General features: G+C 42.0%; 1 protein-coding gene across 2 annotated transcripts in view; it reads left to right on the forward strand.

Moving 5' to 3' along the window:
• Positions 1-19,300, forward strand: part of GLDN (gliomedin) — a 71,535-nt gene that overhangs the window by 23,668 nt on the left and 28,567 nt on the right. For both annotated transcript variants that reach the window (XM_082387924.1, XM_082387925.1), the window contains exon 2: positions 6,569-6,620. In XM_082387924.1, the coding sequence (XP_082244050.1) occupies positions 6,569-6,620 (52 nt within the window). The remainder of the gene's footprint in view (positions 1-6,568; positions 6,621-19,300) is intronic.

Genomic DNA, 19,300 nt, shown 5'->3' on the forward strand with positions numbered 1-19,300 from the left:
TTTCATTCAGCACCCCAGTCTCTACCTGGCCAACTCAGCCCTAACCAGGTATTTCTACTCAAGGCAGCATGAAATGTTTCTGTTATTTTCTGTTAGCCATGTATCAGGGACCCTATAGGATAACCCTAGCATCTCCAGGCTCCTATTTTCGAGGGATTAGTGGAGTTTTTGCCAAAATAAGGTTATCTTAAGCAAACAGGCACAAAGAGAAACAGGTAACCACATGCTAGATGTTCGGTTCCCATATACTGCTGGTCAAAAAAGGAATAATATCATTGGTTGAAGAGCACATTCCCCTCCCAATTGATTGAGTAGTCAATAATGAAGTATTTATTGAATATCTACTATGTGTTCAATGCCATTCTAATGCTGGCAAAGGGACCAGATGAGTGAGTGCGGTGCACAGGAAGAGTACGTAGTACAGTCCCTACCAATAGGAGCCTGTCTGGTTGAGGAGCCCGAAAAACATGACGGAGCGTGCCAACAAGCAGCCACGTGGTGATGCTGCTGGGCTGTAAAGGGGGCAGTTAGTGGGAATGGAGGTCTTTGGGGAAGACTCGTTAGGATTTAGCTGGGCTCCGAGGATACCAGTTTCAACTGACAAGAGCACTCGGCCCCAGGCCATTAGTGTGGGATGGCCACGGTTTGTTCACTTGCGACAAATGCCCAGACCTTTGGCTGATCTTCCTGTGGGGCTGCAGGAAGAAAGTCGTGCCTCAGTATTTCACCCCGTACATAGCAAACCCCACCTTCCTGTTGCGGTTTGCAGATTGTCATCACCATGTCTTGGTCCCAGTGTGAATTCCTGCCTTTCAGAGGGATGAGTCCAGGGTAGCTCACCGCAGCTTCAGACCCCATGAGGGATTCCGCCAATACCTGTGGTCTAACCCTCCAGCAGCTGGGCCACCACATTCATAGCTCAATGTTTTCTAAAGGATCATGTGCATACACAAAATAACAGCAATTTGCATAATTAAGGAGCACCATAAAGGGTATTCAGTTGTCTAAGAAAATGGAATTTAAGTTACAAAATAGGTCAGATCTGAAAGGTGACTTGGAGTTTAAACATTGTTCCCCCCAGCAAACCAGAACCTGTACTTGGAGAACTTCAGAGAAGCCGTGACAGGACACATTATTTTAGCAATACGTAAACTGATGATGACAGGCAGGTTTGCTCCCTTACTTTTTCGTGAATCAGTCCTGAGAGTAAAGGGTGAGAGGAAGGGAGTTCAAGAGGGAGGCCAGCCAACCACCTGAGGTTTTGTGTTCTGATGAGCAGTGGTAGCACACGGCATTTAGCTCTATTCATTCTGATGAGAAACACTTTTGATTAAACCTTTCTCTTTTGCACAGAAGAGATTTCTTGAAGTTGATGCATAATCAACTGGTAAAAATCTAATATCTTGTTCACATTCAAAGTAGACTAAAGCAAAAATTTGCATTTCCTGTTGAATTTCAGACAATTCCTTTTGCAAAGCCTAAATGGTATGAAAAAGTAGATGCGGGAGAAAAACAGGACTCTATTCTGGAACCAGCTAGGGGAGGCTGGGCCAGCTACTTCACTTGCTTTCTTTGGACCTCAGCTTTCTTATCCCTCCTCCCCTGACTCTAGGTCTCCAGGTGTCCCTCCCCACTTCCTCCCCTGATTCCTCCTGGGAGCAGAGTTTGAAATCATCTGTCTAGTCCAACCCTCTCATTTTACACATAAGTTAACCCAGAGTAGCTTCATTCTATTTGTTTTTTTATTTGGAGGGTTGGCAATTTATGTGGGAAAAAGAAGAATCTTATGACTAATGAACAATTTGAAAGTCACTAGACATCTGTTCTAGTTCATTCTACGTTCATTTGTCTAGAAGCAACAGAGATCTGTCCAAGTTATTCCAAGTGATGGGGGTTATTGTGAAGGCATGATATTTGGATTCCCAGGGAAAGCTGGGTCATTAGACCCATCTTTTGGGTTCATGTAATGCTTGCATGCTCTCTTCTCTCTCTCTGAATTATTAAAAGCATAGCAAAGTAAAATTCACCCATAATCCCAACATATCTTTTAAAACAATATAAACTAAGAAATGAAAAGACCCCTTTTATCTCCTAGTCTCAGCCTCCAGGAGAAAAAAAATTTGTTAATGGTTTGGTTCATGAGCCTTCCAACTTTTCTCTGCACTTATCCAGACATATCTAAATATTCTTTTTCAACCAAAAAGTTGTATTGTGTTATATGGCTTGGGCTGCACCTTGCTTTTATCACTTAACAGTATGCCAAGGCCATCTTTCCAGATTAGTACATATAGACCTACTTCATTCTTTCTCATCTGTTTAACAAGTGCCTTACTGATGAACATTTAGATTTTTTGCATGCCTTTGCCATCACAATGTTGCAATAAGCATTCTTGCCCAGATATCCTTGTATAAGCTTCCTGCAAGTGAGATTCCCAGTTCATAGCATTTTCTTTCTCATAGAGACTGCCAAATTAGTCCCATCTATTTTTAGTTTGAATTAGAGCCAGCTCAAGCCATCTGATGCCAGATTAGCAAGAAGTCCATTACTTTTCTTCAGGAGCCCCTTCCTTGCCCATGAATTTCCTAAGATCCCATGAGTTCTACTAATCCAGTGAGACCAGTTCTGTATCCAGAGAGAAAACTGGAAGGTCTGGTCAGGCCACTAATGGGACCCATTTTGGCTGTCTTTTCTCCCATTGCTGCCATATGTTGTCAAAGCTGAAAACAAGTCCCCATGCCTTGTAAGGCATGGCAAAGACCAGTGATGATGGCCAGTGTGATTGGAGCAGAGCAATGGGGGAGAGCAGGGGGAGATGGCCTCAAGAAGGGGCAGGGCCACGTCCTGGATGGCTCCTGCCTGACACTCCCAGGACAATGAGCTCTAAGGCCTCTTCCAACTTCACCATTCTCAAATCCTAAATCAAGATCTAGGAAGCCTTGTATACCAAATATGACTCCTTAATTTGACAAGCTAGATTTTGTGACTTTCAATTTTTGAATTTTCTTATTTTCATCCAAACTCTTAATCATTATTATCAGAAAAAAAAAAAAAAGTTTCTGGTTTTCTTATGGCCATACCTTTTCATACCATGTTTTACCTTGATACAATCTTATATAGACCATGTTTGTTAAAAGAATATTCCCGAGTGAAGATTAACACAATTTACTGGTAAATATCTAAATTAACTTTTAGCATATAAATGAAGCCAAAAGATCAGGAAATGAAAACTCCTTCTTCATCATTTTTTATAGAAGCTGTGCCAACTGCAGACCAGTGATGAGCATAAAAGAGAGGAAGGTTAATTTTCCCTATTGATGCTTCTGTTGTTTCTAACTACTCCTTCTGCTGTGATCCCCCAGGCAACAAATGAAGCATTGTGAAGCCTCTAATGGTCCTCTCAATGGACAATTATACATTTTTTTAAGATGATAAATTTTGTAGTGCAGCTGATTGCATTAATTTATGAGCATGACTAAACACAGTGAATCGAAATTTCTTCTGGTTACGTTAAGATGCTCATCAGAGCCATAATAGAAAGTGCAGTAAACCTGGAATCAGGAAACCTGGAGCTGAGCCTGGCTTTTCCAAGAGCAAGCTGTGTGACCTTGAATAAATGACCTCACCTCACTAAGCCTCTCTGTTGCTATCTGTACAAAAGGGAGAGTTTCACGGCCCAATATACTTCAGCTCAGGGAGTGGTTGTGGCTAGGAGGGAAGGGTGTGTTTTGGGAGGGGCACCTGGGATGCTCTAAAGCCTTGCTTAGCTGAAGGTGGTGTATACATGTTTGTTTTATTGTTCATCTTTAAACTGTTGGCACACCTTTCATATTTTTGTGATATGTATGATATATTTCACAATAAATTTCTAAAGCAGTCAATAAGCACCTGCTGACACACTTCACAAAAAGTAAATACCGTACAAGTTTCCCTCTGGATCTCCTAGCAAACAAAATAAACCTAGGTAGAAGACAAAACAAATTTTCCCTTCAAATCAAAACATGTTCTTTTTACAAAGAGTTTCATTGAGAGAGAAATCAGCGAAAATTTTGAATAAAACAGAAGGGCGAATCATGCTTAGTATAGCTCCCTCTGACCCTGGCTCTCTACTGCTCCTTACTTGAGGAGGAGTTTTTAGGTTTCAGTTCTCCTTCTTAGGTTTCTCTCCAGAAATATTCTAGAAAGTCAAAGACAAAGAGAGAATCTGGAAAGCAGCAAGAGAGAAGCCTAAAGTAGCATTTTCGTATGTACTACTTTTTTATATAAATGAAAGGACACTATACATACTGCTCTGTACCTTGTATTTTTTCATTTATCTTGGAGATCTTTCAATATCAGCTTTATGGATTTAAATTTACTGTTTTTCACGGTATTTCCTTATGTGAATATGCTACAATTTCTCTAACCAGACCTCACTGATAATTATTTAGGTTGTTTCTAGTTTTTGCTTTTGCCCACATTTTTGCAACAACCATCTTTGTACTTACATCTTCTCATGCATATATGAGTGTATCTGTAGAATAAATCTCAAAGTGTAATTGATGAGTCAAAATGTAGATCCATTTAAATTTTAGTAGATATTGTCAAAATGCCCTCCAAAGAGGCAGTATCCCTTTACATTTCCATCAACACAATATGAGAGTGTTACTTTCCTGACACCCTTGTGAGAAGTGCTCTGTTATTCTTTTTATTAGCAAACCTAAGAAGTAAAAATAGTATTTCATAATTTGATGTTTTTCTTCAACTATAAGTGAAGATAGGGCACTATTTTTTTTCTTTGAACTTTCTGCCTGGGTCCAATGCCCATTTTCCTTTGTTTTTGTTTTTGTTTTTTTCCCTTTACTTATTGCTTTGTAACAGCTCTATATACAAGCCCTTTGCAATTATTTTTCTAAGTTTGTGTTTCTCCTTTGTTATTGCTTGTAGTATTTTACCTCTTGCAGAAATTTTAAATTATTAGACAGTTGAATTTATCACATTTTTCCTATATACAGCATGAGGGTTGTTTCTTTCTTAGAAAAGTCTTTCCTACTCTAATACCATTATAAATATTTTTCCCAAGGTTTCCTTCAGTATTTTCACTAGTTTTCTTTTAACTTTTAATTTTTTGATTAATGGGGCTCACTTAACTTGTTTAGTGTAAGGAGTGAAATAGCGATCCATCTTTTTTATTTTTCCCCACGTGTCTATCCAGCTGTCTCAACTCCATTTCCCAACTAATAATGTTTCTTCCCACAGTTTTGAAATGCCACATTATTTGGGTCTAAAAATTGCTCTATGTATAAATTTGAAATTCTTGGATGGTAAATTGATAAATTATCTAAGTCATTCCAGGCATATCCAAGGAACCATCAAAACAATAGCATAAATAGAGTTTGCTTATCATATGCCGGGCCCTGTTGTAAGAGTATTGCATGTATTCACTCATTTATCCACATAACCATGCTTTAAGTAAGGTAGGTACTGTTAACTCCATTTACAGACAAGGACACTGCAGCACAGAGAGGTTAAGTAACTTTCCCAAGGTCACACTGCTTGTGAATGGCAAAGCCATGATTAGAACACAAGCAGTTTGACTTCAGGATTCATGCCTCTATCTGCACTCTCTGCTACCTCCACAAAACAGAAAACACTTTTGTGTGTGCTTCCTACACGCCAGGCAGTGTTCTAAGAGCTTCACATATAACTTCACTTAAGCTTCACAACAATCCTAAGATGTAAGTACTACAAATAGCTCCATTTTACAGATGAGCAAACTGAGGCAGAGTGGAACTAGAGAACAGAAAGGGAGGGGGGAATGGTGTGAGCTGAGGCCAGAGAAGGAGGAATTTTGCTATATCTTTAGAGCAGCAAGGAGTCACAAAAGTGTTTGAAGCAGGGCTGACCTGATCAGATTTGGGTTTTGTGAAGCTCATTAGCAGCAGCATGAAAAATGGATGGGGGGAGGAGAGTAAAGTGGTGTGTGGGAACCAGGTGTCAGGATGGTACCACAATGCAGTGACCATGTATTCCAGGTGGCCATCCAGTGGCAAGTAGGCAGTGTCCACATGGCATGAGAATCACTCTAAGGGCAGTTTCCACATGCCAGACATGGAGCTGCCTAACCTTCAAGACAGCTACTCATATAATCTACAATTTCGGAGGAAACCAAAGTGTCAAGGAGTTAAGTACCTCACCCGTACTCACTCAGATAGTTAAGTGTTTGCTTCTGACTGCTAAGCTCACCAGCCCTCTTTATTCAGACCCACAGACTGAGCCCTTCAGACAATGGGGGGGCCAGCCTGGATGTAGATTTGGTGATTCCTTCCCCATCCTCGGCTTTCTCAGAGTTTGGTAGAAATCAAGGAGATTCTGTTGACAATGTTGATAGATGAGCTGCAGATATAAAAAAATCTTTAGATCTTTTAAGGGTTTCTTTTCAGTTTTAGGGCAACTTTTCCTCAGACTTCTACATATTCTCCTGAAGTTATTTTGTAAATTTTTATAATTGCTTTCTGCTTCTCTGAATAAAGGGCAAGTTCAGGGTCCACTGCCTACCATACCGCTATTAATGGTCCTCTCTTCCTGCAGATCCGAGTGATGGTGGACCTGTGCAACAGCACCAGGGGTATCTGCCTGACAGGTAGGCTGGCTGAGCACTGACCAATAGCAGCTTATGTGGGAAACACATATGCTGGCCAAAGGGCTGGGGCAGAATGAACACCTAGGAACTCCTTAGGTTATAAAAATATATGTTGGTTTACTTGTATACCAGATGTTTTCAATGGGCTGAAAATCAATAGTTAATAGAATTTTGGAAAATAATATTTTTGGTATTGCCATAGAAATACAGCCATGGAAAGTAACTAGGTCTTGGGTAATTAGAAATGTGTGGTACCCTGAACTGAGGCCATTGATGTTTTCCTTATTTCCATTAGTTTTTTAAATGGGAAAAGAAAGGAAAAAGACCTTGCTAAATAGTAGAGAGCTCTTACCAGAAGTAATTATTTCCCTATATCATACATATTGCTTGAATGGGAAGCTCTAGATGCAAACCGCTAATTAGTTAAGAAAATACTTTTTATGAAGAGTGCTTTGTGTGGTGCCTACTATGTGCTGGGTGGGACTGGAGGTTGGTCATACTCTGTCCCCCTCCACTCAATGAATCAAGGACAAGTAGAAAGGAGGGAGGGAATTAACCTCAAGGCACATCAAGCCTTAAGACCTGGAATGGCTGATGGATGGGGCAGGGGAAGAGGGGAGTGGTCTTTTTTCTTGTTTTCTTTTGGCTGATCAAGATCTTAGTTCCCTGACCAGAGATTGAACCCGCACCCCCTGCAGTGGAAGCACATTCTTAACCACTGGACCGCCAGGGAAGTCCCAGGGGAATGGTCTTGATGTGATTATTCCAGAGTCTCACAGAGACCGGCCTCTCGTCTCAGGGCAGGGACGCCTGCCTCCTGCCCTTCAGAAGCTCATGTGGGGAACACCTGTGCTGGCCAATGGGCCAGGGACAGAATGAATACCTAGGAACCCTTTAGGTTATGAAAATACATGTTGGTTTGCTTTTACCAGATGTTTTTACTGGGCTAAAAGCCAATTATAATGTAATTATGAAAAATAATAATATTTTCAGTATGGCCATAGTAATATGGCCGTGGAAAATAACTAGGTCTTGGGTAATTAGAAATGTGTGGTACCTTGAACTGAGACCAGTCACCCCATTCATCACCCTCTGCCCCAGCCAGGCACTAACCAGGCCCAAGGATGGGCCTACGGTGCCTGATTTCAGACACTGCATTTCCTGCCTCTGAGAAGGGGCTGTAGCATTCTTAGGAAACAGAGGGAAATTATTTTTGCATTAAACGTGTATTATGGAGAGGTCCACATCCAGAGGGCAGAGTGGGAAGACCCTGAGCTCACTCCCTCCCATGGACACACCGAAACTACAATTACTTATAGAACAACTATCTCTGAGAACTACCTGAAGACTAGCAGAACAGATTTTCTAAACTAAGAACAGAAAGCAAAGGACACAGTGAGACAGGCAGGAGTGGCAGAGACACAGTCTAGTCCAACCCACACCCCCAGTGCAGCAACCCACACACAGGAGGGATGTCACAGCCACAGAGATTCCCCCTGAGGAGCAAGGGCTACAAGCCCCACATCAGGCTCCCCAGCCTGGGGGATCTGTACTGGGAAGACAAGCCCCCATAATGCCTGGCTTTGCAAACCAGTGAGGTTTACGTTCAGGAGAGCGGAAGGGCTGTGGGAGACTGAGACGCTCCTGAAGGGCTTGCACACACATTCACTCACTCTGACTCCCAGCACAGAGGCAGCAGCTTGAAAAGTGCTTGGGTCACATGAGAAGGAGAATCACTGATGAATTTTAAGGCATGCACTGGAGGGGCAGGGATCTGGAGGGACTTGTTCTGGGGATGGAGCCACGGGCAGGCACCATTTCTGTCACTGTCCATCAACCTGACTAACAATGTGTGCCCCACCCTGACTTTCCCCTGAGGACCCACTCCAGCTGGTCCCTCCAAAACACTTTCTGCCCTGCCCCAACCGCTGGGCAGCCCTGGCTGGCACCAGCACCCCTCCAAAGTGGCTCCCACTCCAGGGGGCCAGCCCCGCACTACAGAGCACCCACAATAGTCCCAGACTGGCCTCGAAGTCAGTTGCACTGAAGGCCAGCCCCATGCATCAGTATGCCCACAGCAGTGCTCTGGTGACCAGGGGGGATTGCACCACTGAGCCCCACAGGACACCTTTCACGTAAGGCCACTCTTCCAAGACTAGGAGATGTAGCCAACATCCCTAATACACAGAAACAAACACAGAGAGTGAGGCAAAATAAAGAGACAAAGGAATACCTTCCAAATGAAAAAACAAGACAAAACATCAGAAAAGGAACTAAATTAAACAGAGATAAGCAATTTACAAGATAAAGAGTTCAAAGTAATAGTCATAAAGATGCCCACTGACTCTAGAGAACAATGGATGAACTCAGTGAGAATTTCAACAAAGAGAAAGAAAATATAAAAAAGAACCAATCAGAACTGAAGGATACAATAATTGAAATGAAAAATACACTAGAATGAATCAATAGCAGATTAGAGGATGCAGAACAGATCAGCAATCTGGAAGACAGAATAGTGAAAATCACCTAATCAAAACAGTGAAAAGAAAAAAGAATTTTAAACAATGAGATAATTTAAGGGACCTCTGGGTCAAGCATACTAACATTTGAATTACAGGGGTCCCAGAAGAAGAAAAGAGAGAGAGAGAGAAAGGGACAGAAAACCTACTTGAAGAAATAATATCTGAAAACTTCCCTAACTTGGCAAAGGAAACAGACATCCAAGTCCAGGAAGCACAGGGAATCCCCAAAAAGATGAACCCAAAGAGGCCCACACCAAGACACATTATAATTAAAATGTCAAAAGTTAAAGAATCTTATAAGCAGTAATAAAAAAACTAGTCATGTACAAGGAAACCCCCATAAGACTATCAGCTGATTTTTCAGCAGAAACTTTATAGCCAGAAGGAAGTGCCATGATATACTGAAAGTACTGAAAGGAAAAAATTTACAACCAATAATACTTTACCCAACAAGGTTATCACTCAGAATTAAAGGAGACATAAAGAGTTTCCCAGACAAGCAAAAGCTTGTGAAGGAATTCATTACCACTAAAGAGGCCTTACAAGAAATGTTAAAAGGACTTCTTTAAATGAAAAAGAAAAGACCATAATTAGAAATAAGAAAATTATGAAAGAAAAAAATTTCAGTGGTAAAGGCAAATATGTAGTAAAGGTAGTGGATCAACTACCTAGAAAGCTAATATTAAGGTTAAAAAGCAAAAGTAGTAAAATATATCTAAAATAATTTGTTAAGAGATACACAAAAAGATGTAACATATGATGCTAAAGACATAAAATGAAGGGAGGGGAAGTAAAAATGTAGTGCTTTTAGAATGTGCTCAAACTTAAGTTACTATCAACTTAAAATAGACTACTATAACATAAGTTGTTTTATATGAACCACTAACTAAGGAGATAAAAGACCTGTACTTGGAAAACTACAAAACACTGATGAAAGAAACTGAAGATGACACAAACAGATGGAAAGATATGTTGTATTCACTGACTGGTAGAATTAATATTGTTAAAATTAAAATGACTATACTACCCAGGGCAATCTACAGAGTCAATAAAATCCCTATCAAAATGCCAATGTTATTTTTCACAGAACTGAAACAAATAATCCTAAAATTTGTGTAAAACCACAAAAACCCCAAATAGCCAAAGCAATCTTAAGGAAGAAGAACAAAGAACTTCGAACTTCCTGATTTCAAACACTATTACAATGATATAGTGATCAAAACTGTATGGTTCTGGCACAGAAACAGGCACATAGATCAATGGAACAGAATAGAGAGCCTGGAAATAAAACCATGCTTATATGGTCAATTAATTTATGATAAGGAAGCCAATAACAGACAGTGGAGAAAAGACAGTCTCTTCAATAAAATGGTGTTGGGGAAACTGGACAGCCACATGCAAAAAAATGAAACAAGACCACTTTCTCATACCATATGCAAAAATAAACTCAATATGGATTAATGACTTAAATGTAAGAAGAAAACAGGTAGTACACTCTTTGACATCAGTCTTAGTCATATTTTTTTGGCTCTGTCTCCTCAGGCAAGGGCAACTAAAGCAAAAATAAACAAATGGGACTACATAAGAATCTTTTGCACAGCAAAGGAAACCATCAACAGAACGAAAAGGCAACCAAACAAATGGGAGAAGATATTTGCAACTGATGTATCTGTTAAGGGGTTAATATGCAAAATATATAAAAAGCTCAAACAACTCAATATCAAAAAAACAAACAATTCAATTAAAAAATGGGTAGAGGACATGAACAGGCATTTTTCTAAGGAAGACATACAAAGGACCAACGGACACGTGAAAAGATGCTCAACTTCACTAATCATCAAGGAAATGCAATTCAAAACCACAATGAGATATCACCTCACTCCTGTTAGAATGACTGTTATCAAAAAGACAACTAAAAACAAGTGTCAAGGAGATGGGGAAAAGGGGACTCTCATGCCCTGTTGGTGGGATTATAAATTGGTGCAGCCACGATGGAAAACAGTATGGAGGTTCCTCAAAGATTAAAAATAGAACTACCATATGATCCAGCAATTCCACATCTGAGTATTTATCTGAAGAAAACAAAAAACTAATTAGAAAAGATATATGCACCCCTATGTTCATTGCAGCATTATTTACAATATCCAAAATATGAAAGCAACCCAAGTGCCCATTGATAGATGAATGGTTAAAGAAGATGTGGTATATACATACAATGGAATACTACTCAGCCATTAAAAAAGAATGAAATTTTGCCATTTGCAGCAAAATGGATGGACCTAGAGGGTAATATGCTAAGTGAATTAAGTCTGACAGAGAAAGACAAATATTGTATGATTTCACTTATATGTGGAAACTAGAAAACAAAACAAATGAACAAACATAAAACAGAAACAGACTCACAGATATAGAGAACAAACAGGGAGGAAAGGGGGATTAGGGGGTAAGTGAAATAAGTGAGGGAGATTAAGGGGTACAAACTTACAGTTATAAAATAAATGAGTCATGGGGATGTAGTGTCCAGCATAGGGAATATAGTCAGTATTATTGCAGTAACTTTGTACTGTGACAAATTACTAGACTTATGGTGATCAATTTATAATGTATATAAATGTTGAATCACTATGTAGTATACCTGAAACTAATATAATATTGTAGGTCAACTCTACTTCAATTTAAAAAAGAAAGAAAAACTCCTTTTACGGAGTAAATGCACAGCTCTCATGGACTTTAAAGATAACCACAAGACTTTGAAGCCATCTGAAGCTTGTGTTGGATCTCCTCAGTCTATGGCCCCAGGCTCTGGGGAGGTCCTGGTCACTTCACAGTGCACAGTGTGTGTGGAGTTGCAAGAAACCTCTTCTGCAATATTCTCCCCAATACCTCTCGTTACCTGCCGTGCGTTAGGAGCTCTGGTTGAGTCTGTTGAATGACTAAACCTGTGATTTATGTAAGTGATTAATGGGAGTGGTGGGCTGGTAAGAAAGATGCTTCTCTGAGGAACCCTGTGTCCAAGTCTGACTCTTGTTTGCTTAGTTTAGCCTCAGAGAGAAAAGCTATAATCCTGTGGCTTCTTAGAAAATGCTAATTGAGTTACTCAAGTCACATTTCAGCCCTCACAGAAAATTAAATATCTTCAGAACAGCTTGATCCTTTATTCTGAAACCCTTGTGGCTTAAGCACCTTTCTTCCATCTCTGGGAGTCCCTTTTCAGCGTTCCCGTGTGTGACAGTAATGAGCGCTAGAAAAATGCTCAAATGGATGGAATTACAGGCACAAAAGCCCTGTTGAGAGGCACAGGAAAAGCCTCTTCCTTTCTGATTTTTATAGTGATAGAATGAGAGCCAAGCTGTTCAGTGAGTGTGGGCTGGAGCTATTAAGACCACTTAGGAGAGGCTGGCGGGATCGCATCTATGCTGGAAATGGGTTGAGGAGGTTATTCTTTGGCATCTAAAAATGCTTTTCAAATGCCAGCCTCTTCATTTTTCATGATAGCTTGAAAGTGGGCCTCCTTGTACACAGAAAGCCCTTCAATTAAAACTTAGGTGTGAAAAGTGCAAGTTGCAAGGCAAGGAGGTACCTAGGGATAGGCCAAGCTGCCTGGATTGGGGGTGGGGAGGTGACAGGACCCAGGACTGAATTGGGGAACTTTGGGGAGAGGCACAGAGAGCCTTGGTCCAGAGCTTGCAGAAAATGCCTTCAGGAAGGATTGCCAGGGCAGACCCTGGGCTTGGGGCCTGAGAACAAGATCTAGCTCCACACTAGATTCATCTTTAAAAAAGCAGGTGCATGTGACTTGAAGCTAGTCCAGCTGTGACCATGAAACCCCATTCCTGTCCCTTTCCCAGGACTCAGCTGTGGTTGCTCTGGGGACAAAGACAGATGCCGTGTAGTTTTGTGCAGCTGGTGACATCTCAGGTGAATAGTGAGGGCAGTTCACTAGCTAGAGTAGTCTGGGGTTTTTGCTAGTGCAGAGTTTGTCAAATGACATGTTTTCTGGATGCATCTTACCCCTGAGCGCAGGTTTCCTTGGGACCCCAGAAGCATGTCTTCTGGAAGAGCAGGTATCTTGAAGAAGGCAGGTCTTGGGTAATTCTTCACCTCCAGTGGCCTCCATATAGGGGCTTGTTGGAAAATCTCTAAACCATAATATTGCTGAACTGCTTGTTGCAACAGAGTTGCTTGAAATCCACAGTGCCCATTCTCCTTGCAGCCATGAGACTCCAACCCAGTGATAACACTTCTTATCCTATTTCCAGGCAGACATCAATAGTGGATCACAGTTGCTGCCGAGCATGGCCTCAGGTCTCAGGTCATTCTTTTCTGGTGTTGCAGAAAGTTGTACTAATTGATTAGAATTGGCACTTGAAATAAAACCTATTTGCTGGGACTTCCCTCGTGGTCCAGTGGTAAAGAATCTGCCTTCCAATGCAGGGGACACGGGTTCGATTCCTCATCAGGGAACTAAGATCCCACATGCCACGGGGCAACTAAGCCCATGCGCCACAACTACTGAGCTCACACACCTCAACTAGAGAGCCCGCGTGCTGCAAACTACAGAGCCCACGCACTCTGGAACCCACCTGCCACGACTACAGAGCCCACGCACCCTGGAGCCTGTGCGCCGCAGCTAAAGAAGAGAAAACCTGCATGCCACAACTAGAGAGAGAAAACCCACACGCCACAACAAGAGAGAAGCCCATGCACCGCAACAAAGAGCCCGCGTACCTCAACAAAGATCCCGCGTGCCACAACTAGGACCCAATGCGGCCAAAAAAAAATAAAAACAAAAAAACAAACAAAAAAACCTATTTGCCATCCCTACTCTACTCATTTTTAAGGTTGCCATGGTCATAATCCAAAGTTGAAATGCACCAAATAAATGAGATTGGACCAAAGCTTCAGTTTAATGGGGGCATGTGAGGAAAGATACATACTTTCCCACGTCAGGTGCCCTGGGACTGGCAGAATAGCTGGCAGCAGGGGTGGTTGCAGAGGATGGACCAGCACACAGAGGGTGGGAACTGAGGCCTCAAAGCTGTAGACAGTTCAACCTTTGGTAAACAAATGGATAGGCCACTCTCAGAACAGCTACTGTAGCTGATGATGTTTTCACTCAACTGGCCTTACTGAGCAAACTAGCAAGTTGTTTTAGTGTTGGTGGATTCGGGCTCCAAATGTGGATTCGGGCTTGGACCCTGTCAGGCCATCCCTTAAGGCAAGCATGCCTGCCTCCCAAGGGAAAGAGGGGACCACCCCCACTCTGGCCAGAGCTCCTCTCTGGCACTGAAGCCGTGGCTGGCATGAATCCTGAGCCCCAGGGAGTTCTTGCTGGGAGTAGGAGTAGGAGAGAGTCAAGACTACAGACCTCGGAGGTGTTCCAGACCTGGAAATATCAGGTTTATGAAGTTGCATCTTTCACTAGCTCTTCCTATGGCAGCAGAACCAGGCCTTACTTTTTTTTTTTTTAACATCATTATTGGAGTATAATTGCTTTACAATGTTGTGTTAGTTTCTGCTGTATGACAAAGTGAATCAGCTATACCTATACATATGTCCCCATATACTCTCCCTGTTGCGTCTCCCTCCCACCCTCCCTATCCCACCCCTCTAGGTGGTCACAAAGCACAGAGCTGATCTCCCTGTGCTTTGCAGCTGCTTCCCACTAGCTATCTGTTTTACACTTGGTAGTGTATATATGTCAATGCTACTCTCTCACTTCATCCCAGCTTGCCCTTCCCCCTCCCCATGTCCTCAAGTCCATTCTCTACGTCTACATCTTTATTTCTGTCCTGCCCCTAGGTTCGTCAGAACCATTTTTTTTTAGATTCCATATATATGTGTTAGCATACAGTATTTGTTTTTCTTTCTGACTTACTTCACTCTATATGACAGACTCTAGGTCCATCCACCTCACTGCAAATAACTCAATTTCACTTCTTTTTATGGCTGAGTAATATTCCATTGTATATATATGCCACATCTTCTTTATCCATTCATCTGTTGATGGACACTTAGGTTGCTTCCATGTCCTGGTTATTGTAAATAGTGCTGTGATGAACACTGTGGGACATGTCTCTCTCTTTTTTTTTTTTTTAACATCTTTATTGGAGTATAATTGCTTTACAATGTTGTGTTAGTTTCTGCTGTATAACAAATCAGCTATACGTATACATATATCCCCATATCCCCTCCCTCTTGCGTCTCCCTCTCACCCTCCCTATCTCACCCCCCCAGGTGGTCACAAAGCACCGAGCTGATCTCCCTGTGCTATGCAGCTGCTTCCCACTAGCTAGCTGTTTTACATTTGGTAGTGTATATATGTCAATGCTACTCTCTCACTTCGTCCCAGCTTACCCTTCCCCCTCCCCGTGTCCTCAAGTCCATTCTCTATGTCTGCATCTTTATTCCTGTCCTGCCCCTAGGTTCTTCAGAACCTTTTTTTTTTTTTTAGATTCCATATATGTGTGTTAGCATACAGTATTTGTTTTTCTCTTTCTGACTTACTTCACTCTGTATGACAGACTCTAGGTCCTTCCACCTCACTACAAATAACTCAATTTCGTTTCTTTTTATGGCTGAGTAATATTCCATTGTATATATATGCCACATCTTTTTTATCCATTAATCTGTCGATGGACACTTAGGTTGCTTCCATGTCCTGACTACTGTAAATAGTGCTGCAATGAACATTGTGGTACATGACTCTTTTTGAATTCTGGTTTTCTCAGGGTATTGCTGGGTCATATGGTAGTTCTATTTTTAGTTTTTTAAGGAACCTCCATACTGTTCTCCATAGTGGCTGTATCAATTTACATTCCCACCAACAGTGTAAGAGGGTTCCCTTTTCTCCACACCCTCTCCAGCATTTATTGTTTGTAGATTTTTGGTGATGGCCATTCTGACTGGTGTGAGGTGACACCTCACTGTGGTTTTGATTTGCACTTCTTTAATGATTAGTGATGTTGAGCATCCTTTCACGTGTTTGTTGGCAATCTGTATATCTTCTTTGGAGAAATGTCTGTTTAGGTCTTCCACCCATTTTTGGATTGGGTTGTTTGTTTTTTTGATATTGAGTTGCCTGAGCTGCTTGTATATTTTGGAGATTAATCCTTTGTCAGTTGCTTCGTTTGCAAATATTTTCTTCCATTCTAGGGTTGTCTTTTCATCTTGTTTATGTTTTCCTTTGCTGTGCAAAAGCTTTTAAGTTTCATTAGGTCTCATTTGTTTATTTTTGTTTTTATTTCCATTTCTCTAGGAGGTGGGTCAAAAAAGGATCTTGCTGTGATTTATGTCATAGAGTGTTCTGCCTATGTTTTCCTCTAAGAGTTTGATAGTGTCTGGCCTTACATTTAGGTCTTTAATCCATTTTGAGTTTATTTTTGTGTATGGTGTTAGGGAGTGTTCTAATTTCATTCTTTTACATGTAGCTGTCCAGTTTACCCAGCACCACTTATTGAAGAGGCTGTATTTTCTTCATTGTTTATTCTTGCCTCCTTTATCAAAGATAAGGTGACCATATGTATGTGGGTTTATCTCTGGGCTTTCTATCCTGTTCCATTGATCTATATTTCTGTTTTTGTGACAGTACCATACTGTTTTGATTACTGTAGCTTTGTACTATAGTTTGAAGTCAGGGAACCTGATTCCTCCAGCTCTGTTTTTCTTTCTCAAGATGGCTTTGGCTATTCGGAGTCTTTTGTGTTTCCATACAAACTGTGAAATTTTTTGTTCTAGTTCTGTGAAAAATGCCATTGGTAGTTTGATAGGGATTGCATTGAATCTGTAGATTGCTTTGGGCAGTATAGTCATTTTCACAATGTTGATTCTTCCAATCCAAGAACATGGTATATCTCTCCATCTGTTTGTATCATCTTTAATTTCTTTCTTCAGTGTCTTATAGTTTTCTGCATATAGGTCTTTTGTCCCCTTAGGTAGGTTTATTCCTATGTATTTTATTCTTTTTGTTGCAATGATAAATCTATTTGGATTTTTTGGCTTCTTTTTTTCCTCTACCAGCAAGGCTTTGGGAAATGTGTAGCCACTTCCTCTGTGGTCATTGCTGTGCTAAGCAGGTCACTTGGGTCAGGCAACATCAGTTCTGATACCATCCCAGGGGGAAAGCAGAGGCTACTAAAAGGAAATTAGAGATAAGCATCTTCTCCTATGACTTGGAATGGCTGTGGTGGGAGGATCCAAGGAGTCAGGTTTTCCAGAAGCCTGTAGCGTTAGCCACTGGCCAGCGCCTGCCCTTGAAGACAGGGAGTGAGACTTACACTTACACTTCTTTATTATTCACTCTCCATAACTCTGGTGCCTATATATCCTGTCTCAATTAAGATTCTACTGTTTGCTTGTAGCAGGAACCCGTTAGAGCTTATCTGAGGAAAAGCGGGTGAGAGGTTATAAATTATTAAAAAGATAGAGGGATGTGTTTGTCAAGCTGGGTTTGGCCATGCTCTGGTAACAATTAAACCTTAAAATCTCAGCAGCTTAACACAGCAAAGGCTTATTTCCCACTCCACGAAGTCCAGCGAAATTTGGGTGACTCTCCTACGCAGTTCTGGAAACTCAGAGAGCCAAGTGCTGCCGTCTCGTAGCTTCATCATCTGAGCACCAGGCACCAAGATCACTCCCAAGGGAAGAGAGGGGAACAAAGGATGGCACCCACTGGGTGCTTTAAAAGGTCAGGTCTGGAGGTATCTCACTTCCCCACCCCCACCATGGAAGGAAGGCAGGGAAACGCAATCTGTCTGTGGGTCCAGGAAGATGACAATGAAACCCAGTCTGGTGAAAACAAAGCTTTCCTCATGAGACAGAAGGGTATCTCACAGACAGACCAGGAGGGCAGGGGAAGCAGCCTGACCCAGGGGGCTGGAGCCAGGAACTGGAAAGCCACTGGGAACCCACACAGCTCCTCTCTCAGCCTTTCTGACTCTCTAGCAGACACCCAGTCCCTCATCTCTGCTTCTCTCTCCTTCATTTTCTTCTCCCTGCAGACTGACATTTTTCACTGTGCATGGCCATCCACAGACCTCTACTTCACATAAGTAGGGGCATTGTGGGTCAACTTTAGATTGCAAGGAGAAAAAAATCTAAGTGGTTCAGCTCCTATCACGTATCTACCCAATTCTAATCAACTCCAGCTAGGAGTGTTGGGTGGGGTAATCAGAGCCATTTGCAGGGCCCAGTGCAAAATGAAAATGCAGGGTCCCTTGTTCATGAAGCAGGAAAAAGGCTTTTTCCTTTCTTCCACAACCTCTCTTGACCTGCCATGGTGGGGCTTTTTATTTGCTACTTAATGTCGTACTCCTTGAGGCATGGGATACTCACCGCATGAGTACACACCCTCACAGGCACAGGGGCTCCCTGGGACAAAAGCACGCAGGGCACACATCCAACCCTAGCCTCCCCTGCACTCGAGCCTGGGCCCCCACTGGGGTGGCAGGTGGCAGCAGTCACTGATGGGGCAGGGAGTGGGGAGGACACCTCAAGGGGCACAGGAGCAGGCAGGGGAAAATCTGTCCTGGGGAGGCAGGGAGGAGATAGGAGGCAGGGCCACATATAAATCAAGACTCAAAGCCCCGGGCCATGCTCCACTGTCCCATCAGACTTCACTTACAAAGCACAAATTCAAAGAAAAAATGATTAAGATTGTCCAAACGATCTAAGAAAAAAGCAAAAAAGGTCATGAAGAACCTAGGGGTAAGACGGGAATAAAGACACAGACCTACTAGAGAATGGACTTGAGGATATGGGGAGGGGGAGGGGTAAGCTGTGACAAAGTGAGAGAGTGGCATGGACGTATATACACTACCAAACGTAAAATAGATAGCTAGTGGGAAGCAGCCGCATAGCACAGGGAGATCAGCTCGGTGCTTTGTGACCACCTAGAGGGGTGGGATAGGGAGGGTGGGAGGGAGGGAGACCCAAGAGGGAAGAGATATGGGAACATATGTATATGTATAACTGATTTACTTTGTTATAAAGCAGAAACTAACACACCATTGTAAAGCAATTATACTCCAATAAAGATGTTAAAAAAAAAAAAAAAAAAAAACAATGTCCAAACGGCAACTGCAGAGCATTTAAACCCAAGCAGGGAGCTCCCTTCTTAGCATGCAGTCCTGTGTAGCTGCACTGCTGGCAGGCCCAGGA

This window comes from Balaenoptera borealis, assembly GCF_965194805.1.
Source record: "Balaenoptera borealis genome assembly, chromosome: 3".
Lineage (NCBI taxonomy): Eukaryota > Metazoa > Chordata > Mammalia > Artiodactyla > Balaenopteridae > Balaenoptera > Balaenoptera borealis.